Source organism: Coffea arabica, chromosome 10e (genome assembly GCF_036785885.1).
Source record: "Coffea arabica cultivar ET-39 chromosome 10e, Coffea Arabica ET-39 HiFi, whole genome shotgun sequence".
Lineage (NCBI taxonomy): Eukaryota > Viridiplantae > Streptophyta > Magnoliopsida > Gentianales > Rubiaceae > Coffea > Coffea arabica.
Genome location: NC_092328.1, coordinates 4,447,657 through 4,464,864, shown reverse-complemented (window position 1 = coordinate 4,464,864; position 17,208 = coordinate 4,447,657). Strand labels below are relative to the sequence as shown.

Here is a 17,208-nt window from a genome sequence, read left to right as displayed (position 1 = left end):
AAGATCCATATTGTCTGCGATACCTCTACACTAACCATCACTTTCTTTGAATTACACAAAATCTCAGTGAAACTCATTAACACAAGTTCTCTTTTCTTTCCTTTTTTTCGTTTAGAAAGTAGAAAAAGAAGATTGAGCAGGGGACGAGATGGAGTATGGCAGCAACATTTGTCATGAGAAATTGTCCAAATTCGTTTACTCTAGAAAGTGCAGAGTAGCCAATCAGACTACTATTAAACTGCTTGAAAAGTCTGATAACCAAATATTCCTATGGTTCTTAAGTAACCCATTGCCGAATTCTTAGAATTGTCAACAAATTCTTGTATCTCATGTTGTGCTGATGTGTGGAAGATCCAAAGAGTGGTATGGTAGAGCTTGACCTTTCAAGCCTTAAACTAGCAGGCTTCATAAGCCCTTACATAGGAAATCTGTCCTTCCTGGGATCCCTTCAGTTGCAGAATAACCAATTGACAGGAAAGCTTCCTGAGCAACTTGGCAATGTTTTGCGCCTTAGAACGCTGAATGTGAGCTTCAACGGCCTAACTGATGCTATACCAAGTAACATAAGCCAGTGCAAAGAGCTCAGAATTCTAGACCTTGTGCAGAATCAGATTTCAGAGGAAATCCCTCAAGAGATAAGCCAACTGAAAGGGCTTTTCAAGTTCTGAATTTGGCGAGAAACAAGCTCTTTGGTTTATTTCCATCTTCTATAGCAAATATTACAATTCTATCCGTCATAAATTTAGGCACCAATTCACTGGATGGAAAGATGCACAGCAACTTGTCCCGTCTGAGAAACTTGAAGTTTCTTGATCTCAGGATTAACAATTTCTCCGGTACAGTCCCTCCTCCATTTACAACGTGTGTATATTTAGCTTTGCCTTCCAACAATTTGTGGTGTGATCTTCCCAGCAGCATCGGAGTAACACTTCCTAATCTTCTAGGCTTCAACTTTTCCTTCAATAGATTCACCGGTACAGTTCCTGGATCCTTGCACAGTCTCACAAGGATACGAATGATTCGCTTGGCACATAACCTTTCGCATGGAAGTATTCCTCCAGGATTAGAAAATCTCCCCGAACTGGAGATGTGTAACAGAGGTTTCAAGTTTCAACAGGATTGTTGCCTCAGGAGGTGATGGCTTCAGTCTTTTGGAATCCTTAACAAAGAGAACCCGTCTAAACTTCCTCGCAATTGATTCCATTCTGTTAGAAGGTGTAATTCCAAAGACCATGGGCAATCTTTCTTAAGTTCTTAAAAAGTTTTACATGGGAGGAAATCCAATTTTTGGCGGTATAACACGCTCAATTGGCCAACTGAGATGCTTAGAGTTGCTAGACATGAGTTATGCTGAAATTTCCGGTGAAATTCCCCCAGAAATTGGGCAGTTCCAACTACGAGGTTTGGGATTGGCTGGAAATCCTTTGTATGTAAAAATCCCAAATTCCCTTGGCAATCTGCAGAAGTTGAACAAGATAGACCTGTCAAAAAACGAATTGGTTGGAAGCATACCTACTACCTTCAAAAACTTCCAAAGTTTACTTTCCATGGACTTATCGATAATAAGCTCAACGGAAGCATCCCGCCAAAAATTCTCCATCTCCCCAGTTTAAGCACTTTCCTCAATCTTTCCAATAACTATCTCACAGGTTCTTTGCCGGAAGAGGTCGGATTCCTTGTCACAATCGATAGTCTTGCAGGTGACATGCCAAAGTCAATTGGGAACCGTAAGAGATTGGAGCATTCACTACTTGGTACAATTGTACAAAGATGCTATCAGGCCAAATTCCGGATACTTTAGGAGATGCTAAGGGATTGGAAACTCTTGATCTTTCCTCAAACCAACTCAGTGACCCAATTCCCTCTGATCTTCAAAACTTGCGGGCACTTCAGGTCCTCAGTCGCTCATTCAAAAATTTGGAAGGAGAAATCCCTTCTAGTGGAGTGTTTGCACATCCTTCGAAGGTTCATCTGGAAGGCAACAAAAACCTCTGCCTGAAAATGAGGGCTCATCGCAGATATTTAATATTGGTTTTCAGTCTAATTGGAGCAATAATAGCAGTGCGTTTCACAATTGCTTTTCTGTTTTGCTTCGGAAAACAAATGGCAAAAGTAGAAGTAGAATCTGAATCCTTGAAGCAGAATAAAATCATATGATCGCTTATGATGACCTCCGCATTGCCACCAATTATTTCAACAAAGGAAATCTTGTTGGGAGTGGGAACTTTGGATCTGTATACAAGGGACAACTCAGACAAAGGACTGCTGTTGCGGTTAAGGTCATCAATACAAAGACAGCCGGATCCTGGAAGAGTTTTATAGCATAATGTGCAGCTTTGAGGCACGTCAGGCACAGGAATCTAGTTAAACTTATCACTACTTGCTCCAGCATCGATTTCAGGAATTCAGATTTTCTTGCTTTAGTATTTGAGTTCATGAGCAATGGTAATCTGGAAGATTGGATAACAGGGAAGAGTAGGACTTCCTGTGGAGGGGGGCTCAATGTTGTGGATAGACTGAATGTAGCAATTGATGTCGCTTGTGCCATAAATTATGAATTATCTGCACCATGAATGTGAGGTCCCTGCACTGACTTGCTATTTGAAGCCTAGCAATGTTCTTCTGGACTCAGACATGACGGCAAAAGTTAGAGACTTTGGGCTTGCCAGGTTGTTGATAAACAACAGTGATGATCAATCTTGTGTCAGCTCCATGGATGCTGAAGGGATCCATCCATAGGCCACATGCCTCCAGGTTAGTTTCTTGACAATTCTTGGCTTTTATTTTCTTGGTTTACGTGAGTTTGTAGCATATAAGTTAGTTCATTACGCTTCTGTATCACATATAGTAGGATTTAGGGGAAATCCATTGCCGGCTTTTCCTGATTTCTGTTGCTTTCATTCATCGTCTCAAAAGTCACCATTTGACTTTTACTCTGAACACCTTGTAGATTATGACTCTGGCGAGAGATCATCCACGCCGGGCTGGAGATGTATACAGTTTCGGAATTCTTCTGCTAGAACTCTTCACAGGCAAAAGCCCAAGACATGAAAGTTTCATTGAAGGATTAAGCCTAAAGAAATGGGTAGAGATGAATTTTAGGCCACCAACATTGAGGACGTGCTGGACCGGAAGTTACTTGCTCCCACTATCGACTTATATCAGAAAGAATCAAATGAATCCATTGACCAACAAATTCATAGTGATTGCCTGGTCCAAGTCACTGGAATTGGATTGTCTTGTGCTGCTGATTCTCCTTGTGAAGGCATAAGCATGAGAGTTGGTCTTCGCACATTGAAAAGTAATACGGGTGCTCTTGAGCCTGATATACATAAGAAGCCCAAATGTCAAGGCACCATATTAAGACCCATAACTAGAGGTGTTAGCGGGTTGGGTTCAGGCCGAAATTGAAAATTTCAGATTCAGACCCATTTTTATATAGTAGATTCGGATCTGACCCATATACCTGACGGGTTTTGACTTTAGAGTTTTGGAACTAGGTCCGATGGGTTCCGGGTTGGATCCAGGTCGACCCGAAAAGAAAAGATCTAAATTTAAACATTCCAAAATTAAATTCAAAACCAATTTCCAAACTTAAACAAATCAAATTACAAAACTAAATCACAAATAACTCGTAATAGTCAATCCAAAACTAACTACAAATCAATTTACAAAGTCATTACTAAATTGTTAATTTGGTAAAAGAATGTATTTAGAAATATTTATATTTTATAATTATTAATATATTATTCGGATACGGGTCAAAATCCTATATTCGTATTCGACCCATTTTTTGTTAAAGTAAACAAGTATGGGTATTGGAATTATTTTTCAACCCGAACCCATAAAATTTTATCGAATCTGGATCGAGTTCGGATCCAAATCCGACCCATTGACACCCCTACCCCGTGACATCATTTGGGTTTTGTTATAGTAGCATTTCCTCGTGTAAACGAACTATTGATACATGGAATTATTCTTGGTATATAATAGATCTTGTAAGTATAATTGGCAATAAGGACCAAGCCCCACTTAAATACCATGCTTGCCCATAATTTGGGCAGGATGGGTTCTGGAAATTTGGGTTGTGGGTTTGATGATTGTGATACCTATTTATTTGATGGGTTTGTCTGGGATCATTTGGGTATTCCACGGGTCTCATGTATTATAAATTTTCTTATTTTTATTTCTTTTCTTGTCTCTTTTACGTTGTTCTTCAACATATATAGAATAAGAGCAGAAGTAGGGGTGGGCACGGGTCGGGTACCCGCCCCTAACATGATTTGGCTGACCCGACCCTAATATATCGGATCACCCATTTTGCGACCCTAACCCGCTCCTAATATTTTCGGGTACCCGAATAGCGGGTACCCGAAAAAAAGGGGCGGGTCATAGGGTACCCGCCCCTAAAAAAAACTATTTTTCAATAAAAAAAATTTATTTTCTACTTAATATCAACATGTTTTTCAATAAAAAAACATGCTTTTCCAATTAATATTGGTAGAGATATTGTAATTAAAGTCCATACATCACCATTTTCACACATTTCATCCAATAATCAAATCGATCTCATAAATTTAGTACATATTAGAATATCTAATGGACAAAACGAAGTTTCATAATAATTTTGAGTACATCACCATTTTCACACATTTCATACCTCTACAACACAACAAACACAAGGATAATAAGTATTTGGTAACTTCCCCAAGGATATTATGGTACAAGACCGCATCTCAAATAAGTCAATTGTGAAATCAAGTTCGGAAAAGAATTGAATAGAACTAATTATTTTTGAAAAAAAATATAACCAAAATAATGTTAAAAATCTTCCCCAACTTCTTTACATCTTTGGAATAGACCTTATGGTATTAAGGTGATGAAAAAGAAAAATAAATTTCTTACACTAAATAAAAGAGACAAATTTAAGAGATATAATTGCAAATGAATGACACAAATATTTTAATTATCTAGCTAACAGAAAATTGAGACCCCAAACAAAAATCTTTGATTGAATTGATGCAAGATTTGCAGGAAAGATCGATGGAGGTAGAATAAAAATAAAAAAGATGAAAGGGATGAACAATTTTTATAACAGAGTTTCACAAATTTTTTTTTCATTTTGTTCATGTTTCACCGAAAATATTCACTTTCTTCAAAAAAAATAAGAAGAGTAGATCATATAGGATTAGAATATGAGGCTGCGAGCCACTTCACTTGCACTTAGGATTAAAAATTATAAAATTATAAAATGATCCCCACTTTTTTAATATTTATAAAATATACCCTGCGGGTCGGGTACCCGCGGGTTTTTATTTTTCTGATCCGTATCCGTACCCGATTTTTCGGGTACCCGACCCTCATCTGCCCCGCTAAGAAAAATCGGATCGGGTATCCTATTTTTCGGATCGGATCGGATCGGGTTCATCGGGTTTTCGGATCGGCAGGTTTTTTTGCCCACCCCTAAGCAGAAGGCCTCTTGTGACCTGGAATGGTTTTCGTCGTCCTCTCACGGCACATGTGAGTCACCAGCCTTTTTTTTCTCGCGCGATGCGCCGACGCCTGCATATACTTCCTCTCTAGGGTTTTCTTAAATTTCCTCTGCTGCCGCTGTCGCCGCCGCCGCTTGCTTTCTTCTCTCCTCCTCTCCTTCGCCTCACCTCTATCCTCAGAAGCTAAACCCATCCCAACGCCAACAGATTACTCGCGCGGTCCTGCAGTTTCACTACTGCTGGTGGCAACAGTAGTAGTAGTAGTAGGTAGGACCATAGCTGTCACACTCAAATGGACCAAAATGGCACCGTTAATTCCCGTCATCGTCAATTGCCCTCCTCTGACAGATTTCTCTGCGTTTTCGCTCCGACTGAACGAAGCACCGCTCTCACTGCTTTCTGGAGACAACTCTGCCTCCGGAGCTTAACGAAGATGACGTGTTTCGGACTGGTGACTTTACTGAGCTTCATGGCCGGTCCTCTTTCCCTTCCTCAGTCATCAACATGCGCCAGATCTCTCTCTTTTTTCCCCTTTCTCTTGGTTTTGGGTTAAAACCTTCATTGCATTGAATTTTTTTCACTTTTTTTCCAGGTTGCAGGTAGAATGATTTTTAATTTCTGGACCCTTATTCTCCGTCTAAGATAGAGTTGGAAGCGCAGAAGCATCTTCCGCAGCTTGCTCTATTTTTTGCCCTTTCTAAGGTACTACTTTCTTTGTTCTGATATGCTTTCCCATTTTTTCTATTTCCCTTGTTCAAGCTTTTGTGGATTGTCCCTTGTTCAAGCTTGTTCAAGCAACATCGTTAATACTCGCATATAGTTGGTTCACACCATTTTGAAAGACCTCCACCCCAGCCACCGTGCATATCATATCACATATGTTGCTGGCGGCCAACCTCAGTGAGTATTGTTTACAAATCAAACTGTACTTTGAGAAGAAATAGAGAGTTGGTCCGATCGATCAACACTTCCCTTTATTAATTCCCTTTGTTCAATTGTTGTTTTTAATTACTACATGCAATGCCTTTGGGTCTAAAAGTGAAAGTACATTCTTGCTTTTACAAGTACCGGCTAAAGTAAGAATATGTTTTATTATTATTGTTATTATTATTTTTAGTGATTAATACGGAACAAAATCAATTGGCAGAAAAGAAAACACAGAGGTAAATTTAGCAGCTTCATTTTATCTTGAGAATCAAGTTACTTGAACTCACTCCCATTCATTTCCATTCAGTCAGTCCACCTCCCCAATAAGTCCAACTCCTCAACCCCCTCCCGGCCAGAGTCTATTTTAAAAAAAAAAATGGGGAGAGAGTTGGCGGGGAAGAAGCAAAAAATTGGGACCTTTGTAGTCAGTACCGTGCGATGATCTAATGAAATATACATATGTCTTTTAACTTTTAGAGCTGTTAACTTGCAAACCTATTTTTGGTTGGTTAGCAGTAATTAGGCCTTATGTGAATCAATTTTTTAAAAAAAGTGACGTGTGAAACTAACTCGGTGATACAAATTTGTAGGTCATTCGCAGTTAAAGATGACATATTTTCCTTGTTTGAGGGAGCACTTGATAATCTAGGGAGTCTGAAGCAACAATATAGGCTTCCAAAGTCTTCAAATGAGGTGGTTTTGATGATTGAAGCATACAAGGCGTTTCGTGACAAGGCACGTTATCCTCCAAACCATGTTGTTGGCCACCTAGAAGGGAATTTTGCATTTATTGTCTTCGGCAAGGCCACCTCCACCTTGTTTGTGGCTACTGTGAGTGATCTTCGCATTTCCTTACCTACAAATTTGACTTAATTGAAATGTTTTAACAGTCTGGTTGGTGATGTTGTGACAGGATGAAAAGGCTAAGGTTCCTCTATATTGTGGAATCACTCCTGATGGATGGGTAGCATTTGCAGATGATGCTAACTTGCTTAAAGGTGCTTGTGGCAAGTCCCTTGCATCTTTCCCTCAAGGTAAATTTGATTCTTAGGCGCTCAATTCAGCCATCAAAGAATTGATTCTTAAATTAATGAATACATTAACTGCTTGTGTTAAGGAACACTAAAGTTCCTTTCTTTTTGTTAGTACATCTTTTCTTTCAAATTTCTTTGCTATGTTGAACAATTCCAATCTTGTAATGTACGTTGATGTCTGTTGTTTAGGTTCCTTCTTCTCCACAGCTTTGGGTGAATTGAGAAGCTATGAGAATCCAAAGAATAAGATCACTGCAATTCCAGCTAAAGAGGAAAAAATATGGGGAGCAAAGTTCATGGTAAACAGATGAGATTCTCTCTATGTTACCAGCCAAATAACATAGAAAAGAAAAAAAAATTGTGCAAACCATTTTTTTTTTTGGAATCCAGGAGCATATACTCAGTGAGGTCATTTGGTCCCTTATTAGGGGGATCTATTGGTCAAAGATAATTGTTTATCATGTGGGCTTGTCTTAAAATCATGGCTTAGATTCACTCTGGTTTGGTGATGCTGAAATTTGTTCTCTTTTGCAATATCTTTTTGGTGATATTTTCCAGGTGGAAGGGCTAGCAGTTTTTGCAGTCACAAAATAGAAGTTTATAAACTCCTCCGCCTGTAATGTGCAAGTTGCTAAAAGACAAGAAAACAGTGGAAGGGGATTGGAAAGGAAGGGGGTGATTTCTGGGACCATGTAAAATTTAGTGGAGCTGTCGTTCCCTTAGTAGCCGATCATCTTCAACAAAGACCAACTAAACATAGAGCCAAAAATTGTACTCCTGTTCTAGCTCACACAGGGAGTTGAAGGTCTTTCAAGTTAATACGTCTTTCATTATTTTTTCTGCCTTTTGCTTTATATCTTCCTCCGATATTTTCCTTCCATATCATATGCTTGTCTTGGGCATCTTCTCTTTCTATACCTCCGCACACCGCACGGATTATACCTCCTAGTTTCAACATAAGTAGATAACGTCCCAACAGAATTCAGCCAAAACTTTCGTCGACCTCTCACGTGCCCGACATGTGGATTAGAAGCATTCAATCCTTCGCGCCTTGCGCGTTAGCTTCCCACCTGGCCTCGCTGCCAGTATCCCATGTGCTTCTGCTACATTCTCTCTTCCCGCTGCCTTCCCTCTGCAGCTGCTCTCTCACTCTTTCTTCTGTCATTCTTTTCTCTCTCTTTTTTTTCTCACAACAATGTTGATCTGTCACTTATCCGCGTGCTCTCCAGACTGGTACAAAGCTTTGTTGCGGTGTAGTATTCCGTTCTGCCAATTCCATTGTCTTCTTACCGCCCAAGGAGCTACCGCTTTCGCTGTTGCCTGCATCGGTCCAGATCTTGTGCCGTTCGTTCGCTTTTCCTCCTCCTCCGTCGCGAGCTTTCTCCTTTTTCCTTTCCAGTGAACCCTGATCTTTTCTGTAAGCTTCCTGTTTTCCCCCCTTCTGGAGTTCGTATTTTTTCCGCCCCTTGTCCTAGGCTCCTTGGTGGCTACCATAGTCGGCCATACAAAAATTGTTTTTTTTTTGTTTTTCCACAGGATCCGCTTAGGTGATGGCTCTGCAGCAGCAATTTTAGACCTTAAACATCCAAATTCTGATCTAGATCCAAATCCAGATTTGACTGAGGCTGCTTCAGGAGGGCAAAATTATTTTACTGAAGGTGTGCCTGATCGGGATGTTTGGCGTAATGGTTGTGGACAGAAGCTTTTTGCAATGACTTCAAGACAGCCGAAGAAATAATGAAAAGGAGGTAGCTGCCTATATTATTGGTTTAATTCTCCATTTCTCCTTGCTTCTTGTAAGATCTTAAAATCTCTCTTGGACTAAAAAAAATTAATGGAGAACTGCTCAAGAAGTTTTTTTTTTTAAAATTCTCTTTTTGTCATCCTTACTTATGATTTGTTGGCCTTGTCCAATAGCTTCATACTTGGAATTTGCTTGCAATATTCCTGTTGGAAATTTTCTAATGTTTCAGTTTCATTTTTTATACCTTGTTCTCCTTTTCGTTGACATTAAAGTTGAATTTAATTTGATAATACTTGCATTATTAGGTTCGGTGGAAAGGGTCCTAGACATAAAGTGGACTATGCGCAATATCTGCTAGGCTTCTGTATGGCACTTATATGAATGTTGGTCCAGAATTTTACTTTTTCTCTGTATTAAACCTTCTTTGCTATGTTTGTTCACACACATATAAGTTGTCACTATCTTTGTCCAAATTTGATTCTTTGACCTTTGTTGCCTGTTAAAAACTGTTTGCTTATTATATGTTTGTCTTGGTTAATTTGAACTTTCTCATTAAAAATTTCCTTCTGTAGTGCAAACTTTTCTCTTCTTTAGCTTTAAGTTGCAGAAATTTTCATTTATAATGACCTTATGTAATATTTGAATTTGTTGTATTCAAATCAGAAGTTTGTTGTCTGTTTTAATATAGGGATGAACATGGGCATCATGAGCATGAATCATATTTTGGCGATCAAGACACTGAAAGTCTGGTCCAGGTAAGAAACAATATTGAGTTGCATGCCCAAAGTTTTAAACGGGAAAGGCAAAAATAAGGTGAAGAAAAGCAAGGAAGTAAAAGAACAAAACAAAAATTAAATAAATAAAGGAAAAGGGAAATGTATATGTAGCATGACTCTGCACATCTATCAATGCAGTTGATATCATTTTCCTATACTAGAAACCTATGATTGAATTGTGTAGTCCTGCATAGGTGTTGATGTTGTCACCTATTATATATGTGGCATTATTGGGTTTTTTAATTATTTGCAGACAATGGAAACTTTGGTTGCATCTGTTTCACTAGAGTCTAAAAAACTTGCTTTAGAGGATAAATCTGACAAGACAAAAGATCCAAAAAGACCTGCGCCCTCAGCAGGAGGATGTAGAGTTGAAGGTTTTGTACGGGTTAAGAAGGTAGGAATTACACCAATTTGAAGACAACCATACTTGGCATTTTTTTGTTTTGGTATAGCCACGGTGCTAGATTTGATTTCTGTCCAAAACCCTTTATGCTTTAATTTCAAGAAAGAAAATGAAGTTGGCAGTGTAAAACAAGTTAAGACATTTGAGCCATTTGCGTAAATGTAAATTTTGCTTGTTGACTTTTTCTTCATTGAAGATTAGCAGCAATGTCGTAGAATTTCCACTTGCTGTTTAGTTTTTCTGTAGTCACCATGTTAAAAAATGATTGCTATATCTTTGTTCACACACATATAAGTTGTCACTATCTTTGTCCAAATTTGCTTTCCCTCCCCCCTCCTGAAAGTTTCACTGTAGTAAGGTGATTTTTTAATTGCAAAGTGTCTTTAATCGGTAAGTATTTGCTTACCCATTTTTCCTATCTAATCTTATCTGGTCATTTGGTGGCAAGTGGGTTGCAAATTCCTTGGATTTTAACAAAAACTATGATGCAAATGTGTTTGAAACAACCATAAGGTTGTTTTATAAGGTTTAATGTTTCGTGTGTTTTTAGTTTTGTGTTTTCATCTTTTCCTTTGTATAAGTTTTAACATCTGAAATTCTTGTCAACTTTTTAAATAGAGGTAGACAAGACATTCATATAACTGGTGGTTACTTATGAATTTTTCATAACAAAATCTAGAGTGGTAGGAGGACTTCTCAGTGCATATGATCTGTCTGGAGATAAGGTTTTCCTTGAAAAGGCTCAGGATATTGCGGATAGGCTACTGCCTACATAGGACACACCTTCTGGCATTCCTTATAACGTTATTAGCTTGGCTCACGGGAATCCGCATAATCCCGGATGGACTGGTGTAAGTTGATACATATGTTAATTTGTTTTCTGTTTCATGAAACATTTAGACTCAAGTTCATTGTCCAACTGTGACTTTTGCTATACTTTTAAGCAAAACAAAATTGTTGTGGGTCCTTTCAAGACTCAGCTGCACGATATAATAATAGCAATACCTGCCACAATAATTATCTGAATATTCCCTGATTCTTCACAATTATATAATGGCAATTGAGCTTTACATTGCTCTTATTAATCCTGGCTTTCTTTACATTTAAATCATGTATCTCCCAATCAACTTCTGTATATCTACTTCTCTGCATGAACTACTTGCATTGTCTCTGCTCATTGTCATGTCTATGCCTTGAGTATACATATGTATGACAAATTGTGTAAAACTTTACCTTTTCTCAGGTTGATAGTATTTTAGCTGATTCTGGTACAGAGCAGCTGGAGTTTATTGCTCTTTCTCAAAGGACTGGAAACCCAAAGTATCGGCAGAAGGTATCCAAAAACTAGCTCCTTACACTTTCAAGTAATTTGCTCGCTCATTCCCCCTTTTCCTTCTTCTGTGCGTCTGAGAGAGACAAAAAGAGATGAACATTTTTGTTGATCTTGATCCCTATGTTTTGATGTTTACAAAACAAATGGATGATACTAATATTTCTTCAACATATATTTTTAATTATGAAATTATTTGATTCCATGAACAAGTGCAATTGGAAGAAAACAAAGTATGCTGAAACTGTCGGACGCTCAAAAAGTCTGCATCGGACGTCCGACAACCATTGAGTATCTTCGACGCAGAAAACCAACCTATCGGACGTCCTAAGGAATTGAAGAAAAATTTCCAGTTTTACATCATACCTTCGGACGCAGAAAACCAGTCTATCGGACGTCCGAAAGAATTGAAGAAAAAGTCTTAAACTCTCTGCCTGCTGTCGGACGCATAAAACAGAGCTATCGGACGTCCGACACTACCAACGGCTAGTTGACTCTTCAGCTACTTTCTATCCGTTGGAAGCTTTAATGAGGCTCTTTCTTGGTCCTATATAAATAGTTGTTGGTCAGACACTTCAAATAACTTTGGCACACTGAAGATACAAAAGATCTAGAGAGATTTTAGTGAGAAAATACTCCAAAAAGAATATTTGTAGTCTTAGTAGTGTGAGGTTCATTGTAAGCTTTTCATTTGTGAGTGAATCTTTCATGAGTGTAGCTCTGTGAGGGTTGTCCTGAGGGATAGTACAACGTCCTGGCTTGACCGAGTGCTGCTTGGGGTAAGGAGGAGGTGAACCTTCTTTTGTACACAAGAGTGATTGTAATTCATCAACTTGAAATAGCTTGTTTCAATTAATCTACAAGCTCAAGAGGAGTTGGGTAGTTAATTGGTTTGCAATCCTTTCCTTTTATTTACTTATTGTTTCGTTTATGATCTTTGCATTGGTTGTTTTGGGACTTACAATTGGTATCAGAGCTTGGTCTCCTAGAGATTAAGCTCAATCGGCTTTGGAGTAAAGATGACAACCAATAATGCTATGTTTTTTGAAGGACATTCTGTTATTAGACCACCTGTGTTTAATGGGTCAAATTATATGAGTTGGAAAGAAAGAATGATTATTTTTTTGTAATCTATTGATATCGAATTGTGGTTTATTATTAGTGAAGGTCCATATGATGTCTCTCTTATAGATGAAAATACTCATGCATCTAGACCGAAAACAAGAAGTGAACTGACTGCTGTGGATAGAGCTCATCTCACCTTAAATGCAAAAGCCATGAATGTGTTATATTGTGCATTAGACTCAAATGAATCTATTAGAGTCAAGGGTTGCAAGTCAGCTAAAGAAATTTGGGACAAACTGAAAGAAATTCATGAAGGTAGTGAGAATGTTAGAGAACAAAAGAAGTCCATTCTAGTTACAAAGTATGAATCTTTCAAGATGAAACCTCATGAAAATGTTGATCAAATGTATTGTAGATTCAATAATCTCATTAAAGATTTAGAGGTGTTGGAAAAAAAATATTCTCTTGATGAGAAAAATAGAAAAATCCTGAATGCCTTGTCCAATGATTGGGAAAATAAAGTGACTGCTATTGAGGAGACTAGAGATTTGAATACTATGCCTATTGAATCTCTTATTAATTCTCTTTTCTCTTATGAGCTGAAACTTAAGACTAAGGTGCAAGAGAAAGATGATGCAAAAGTGCGAAAGAATATTGCTCTAAAAGTCTCACAAGATGAAGATGATTCTGCCTCCCTAGATGAAGAAGATGTGGAAGGTGATGACAATGATATCGCTCTCATCACAAAAAGTTTCAAACGAATACTCAACAAGAGGAGATTCAGAAATGGTGGACCTAGCAATTCATTCCCAAATCAGTTCAACAAAAAGCAAACTGATCAGTGCTTTGAATGCGGCCAACCTGGACACTATGCAAGTGACTGTCCAGTGATGAAGAAGAAAGAAGGAAGAAAACCAAGAATAAACAAATTTCAATTCACATTGAATGAATGCAATTCCGATGGTGAAATTGAAGAGGAAGATCAATCTGCTCAATTGGCTTTCATGGCCATTGGAGATGATGAGGTAACATCTTCTAGCTCTCAATTTGAAAGTGATGATGAAGATGATGATGATCTTGAATCTTTCATTATAAAATTGCATGATAGTTTGAAAGAATCTTATGTTAGAAACAAGGAGTTAAAACAGAAAATTAGTTTTTTGCTTCGAGATAATACAAATCTTTTTCAACAAAACAAAAAGTTGAAAGCTGAAAATGATTACTTAAAAAAAAGTGAGACTGCTTTACACTTGGATCTTGATAGAAAAACAAGTTTTTGTGAAATGTTCAAAAGGGAACAAGATGATTTGAAAAGAAGAATGGATGATTTAAATGAGTTGCTTCAACATAAAAAACAGGACTCTTTTCAGAATAATAAATCAAAACCTCATTTTAAGATAAATTCTGCTGCAAATGAGTTTGTTATCCATAGGAGAAGACAAGTAAGATTTATTAAACCTGTTCATATAAATAATTCCCTGATTATGTGTAATTTCTGTTGTCAAAAAGGTCATATGAAAAGTGATTGCTATGTGAGAAAGAATATAAAAAAAGGCATGAAATACATGTGGATAGTTAGACATTATGCTAACTTTAACAAGTAGGAGATTTTGTTAATCATTGCAGTGATTCTTGTTCACAATATTCTTCTTTTGATATTTCTGATATTTTGATTTGAGTTTTCGCTGATATTTTTGAATATTACTGAATCTATATGATGTCAAAAAGGGAGAGAAAAGGACTATTCTGATCTAACGATGATTTGCTAATTTCTCTGTGATAAGTTGGTTTGTTGGTATTGCTGAATTCTGCTATCATTTCTCTGTTTTTGTTTGAAATATTAGATTTTCTGTTATTGTTGTTGGATTATGGTTGCTGGTTATTACTCTCATCTTATGATGACAAAAAAGGGGAGAGATGGATGCAATGTGTAAGGGGGAGTTATTATGAGATTATGAGTTTGGCTCTTAAAAGTTTTGGTTGCAATGATTGAGGGGGAGCTTGTACTTATTTTTGTTTCTTTCCATCCATTGTTTTGTCATCATCAAAAAGGGGGAGATTGTTGATCTTGATCCCTATCTTTTGATGTTTACAAAACAAATGGATGATACTAATATTTCTTCAAGATATATTTTCAGTTATGAAATTATTTGATTCCATGAACAAGTGCAATTGGAAGAAGACAAAGTATGCTGAAACTGTCGAACGCTCAAAAAGTCTGCATCGGACGTCCGACAACCATTGAGTATCTTCGACGCAGAAAACCAGCCTATCGGACGTCCTAAGGAATTGAAGAAAAATTTCCAGTTCTACATCATACCTTCGGACGCAGAAAACCAGTCTATCGGACGTCCGAAAGAATTGAAGAAAAAGTCTTAAACTCTCTGCCTGCTGTCGGACGCATAAAACAGAGCTATCGGACGTCCGACACTACCAACGGCTAGTTGACTCTTCAGCTACTTTCTATCCGTTGGAAGCTTTAATGAGGCTCTTTCTTGGTCCTATATAAATAGTTGTTGGTCAGACACTTCAAATAACTTTGGCACACTGAAGATACAAAAGATCTAGAGAGATTTTAGTGAGAAAATACTCCAAAAAGAATATTTGTAGTCTTAGTGGTGTGAGGTTCATTGTAAGCTTTTCATTTGTGAGTGAATCTTTCATGAGTGTAGCTCTGTGAGGGTTGTCCTGAGGGATAGTAAAACGTCCTGACTTGACCGAGTGCTGCTTGGGGCAAGGAGGAGGTGAACCTTCCTTTGTACACAAGAGTGATTGTAATTCATCAACTTGAAATAGTTTGTTTCAATTAATCTACAAGCTCAAGAGGAGTTGGGTAGTTAATTGGTTTGCAATCCTTTCCTTTTATTTACTTATTGTTTCGTTTATGATCTTTGCATTGGTTGTTTTGGGACTTACAATTTTATGAAAGTTTTAATAGTCAAAGTGTATATTAAGATTTTATGGTGCTCGAACAAGAGAGAATTTTGGCTAAGTTAGATAAGGATAGACCTTTTTTTTCCCAATAAGTTTCTGACAGACAGCTGATGATTCATATCCATTACTTTCAGGCAGAGAATGCTATTTTATTTCTTAGTAGGACCTTTCCTGCTGATGGTTTGCTTCCCATCTATGTTAATCCCCAGAGGGGCACAACATTCTATTCTACCATCACTTCTGGGCTAAGGGGGACAGATACAATCTATTCAATATGTTTACATTCCTTAGCAGTACTTGCTTTGTAATTATCTCATAATCTATAGATAGCATTTGTTTTTCATTTAGGTCCCTTCAAAATTATCCTCCTGTATATCTCATTTCCATGGCTTTGAAAATATACTTTTTTCTTTTCTTTACTTTGTATTTTTTGTAATTTGAATAATGTTAAAAGCTCTTCTTTTGGCAGCTTTTATGAATATTTACTCAAAGTGTGGATACAAGGAAACAAAACTGCTTCTGTAAATCATTACAGGTAAACATTGGCATTTCTTTCCTTAGATATATCGATCTTTTCCCAAAAGGCATACTTTCTGCAAAGCATTCACATTTCTATTTTAATGTTTGTGTGTGTGTGTGTGTGTATGTCTATATATATATATATATATATATTTAGACTTGTATCAAAGTGTGTCAGCTATCTTGAGAAAATATAGGTAAAAGAAAAGTCACGTATATGGGATTAGAAAAACGTATTATGAACTCAAAGCGAGAGATTAATGACATTAAAGTTTAATGTACATATTGCTTATTGCATTGTTGTTGAGCATGGAGTAGATTTCTTTACTTTGCTGTCTTAAGTTCTTTTTCACACTTTGAGATAAACTTAGAATATCCTGGAGAAGTAACTCTTCTCATGAATCTGCAAGCAGAGAAATGTGGGAGACATCAATGAAAGGTCTTTCAAGCTTGGTTAAGAGAACTACCCCTTCATCCTTTGCATATATCTGTGAAAAGATTGGAAATTCCCTAACTGACAAGGTGACGTGTGAACTTGCAAGATTAAATATCCTAATTGTTTTGCGGAGGAGTAATTATTAATTTATAGTATTTGTCTTTCAAAATTATGTGCAGATGGATGATTTAGCATGTTTTGCTCCGGGAATGTTAGTTCTAGGTTCTTCTGGTTATGCTTCTGATGAGTCTCAAAAGTTCCTGTCACTGGCTGAAGAGGTGAATACAGTCTTTAAGAGATTCATAATTTTATGTTCTGTATAGGCCCCCTCAAACAGTTGTCATCGTGAAACTTTGATATAGTGTTGAATGGATGCTTAAGATTGTAGTCTATTAGACCACATTATAGGCTTGTTTAACACCAATTGTGTTTGCTATTATAGGCCACAAAAGTTTCTCAATGAGTAAATAACCAACTCGTGGGATGCTCTTTCTTTTCTTGCTCTGTATCATATACTACATTGGTTCCATTTTTGCACCAGAAAT

At 37.4% G+C, this 17,208-nt stretch overlaps 3 protein-coding genes and 1 pseudogene across 3 annotated transcripts; all 4 read left to right on the top strand.

Annotated features, from left to right (window-relative positions):
* The first annotated feature begins 130 nt into the window (after positions 1-130).
* Positions 131-3,487, top strand: LOC140015040 (uncharacterized; annotated as a pseudogene).
* Positions 3,488-5,784: 2,297 nt separating this feature from the next.
* LOC140015453 (uncharacterized) lies at positions 5,785-9,191 on the top strand. The gene is made up of 7 exons (XM_072068048.1): positions 5,785-5,943; positions 6,085-6,091; positions 6,973-7,250; positions 7,333-7,453; positions 7,643-7,752; positions 8,683-8,792; positions 8,990-9,191. The coding sequence occupies exons 1-7, from the start codon at positions 5,785-5,787 to the stop codon at positions 9,189-9,191; spliced, it is 987 nt and encodes a 328-aa protein (XP_071924149.1).
* LOC113728879 (protein disulfide isomerase-like 5-4) lies at positions 8,483-11,699 on the top strand. Its single transcript, XM_072066858.1, has 6 exons — positions 8,483-8,870; positions 8,990-9,201; positions 9,886-9,952; positions 10,227-10,370; positions 11,059-11,230; positions 11,623-11,699. The coding sequence occupies exons 2-5, from the start codon at positions 9,191-9,193 to the stop codon at positions 11,086-11,088; spliced, it is 252 nt and encodes an 83-aa protein (XP_071922959.1). The 5' UTR covers positions 8,483-8,870; positions 8,990-9,190; the 3' UTR covers positions 11,089-11,230; positions 11,623-11,699.
* LOC140015452 (mannosyl-oligosaccharide 1,2-alpha-mannosidase MNS1-like) lies at positions 11,490-16,986 on the top strand. Its single transcript, XM_072068047.1, has 6 exons — positions 11,490-11,558; positions 11,623-11,712; positions 15,843-16,012; positions 16,178-16,243; positions 16,641-16,749; positions 16,843-16,986. The coding sequence occupies exons 1-6, from the start codon at positions 11,490-11,492 to the stop codon at positions 16,984-16,986; spliced, it is 648 nt and encodes a 215-aa protein (XP_071924148.1).
* Positions 16,987-17,208: the final 222 nt, after the last annotated feature.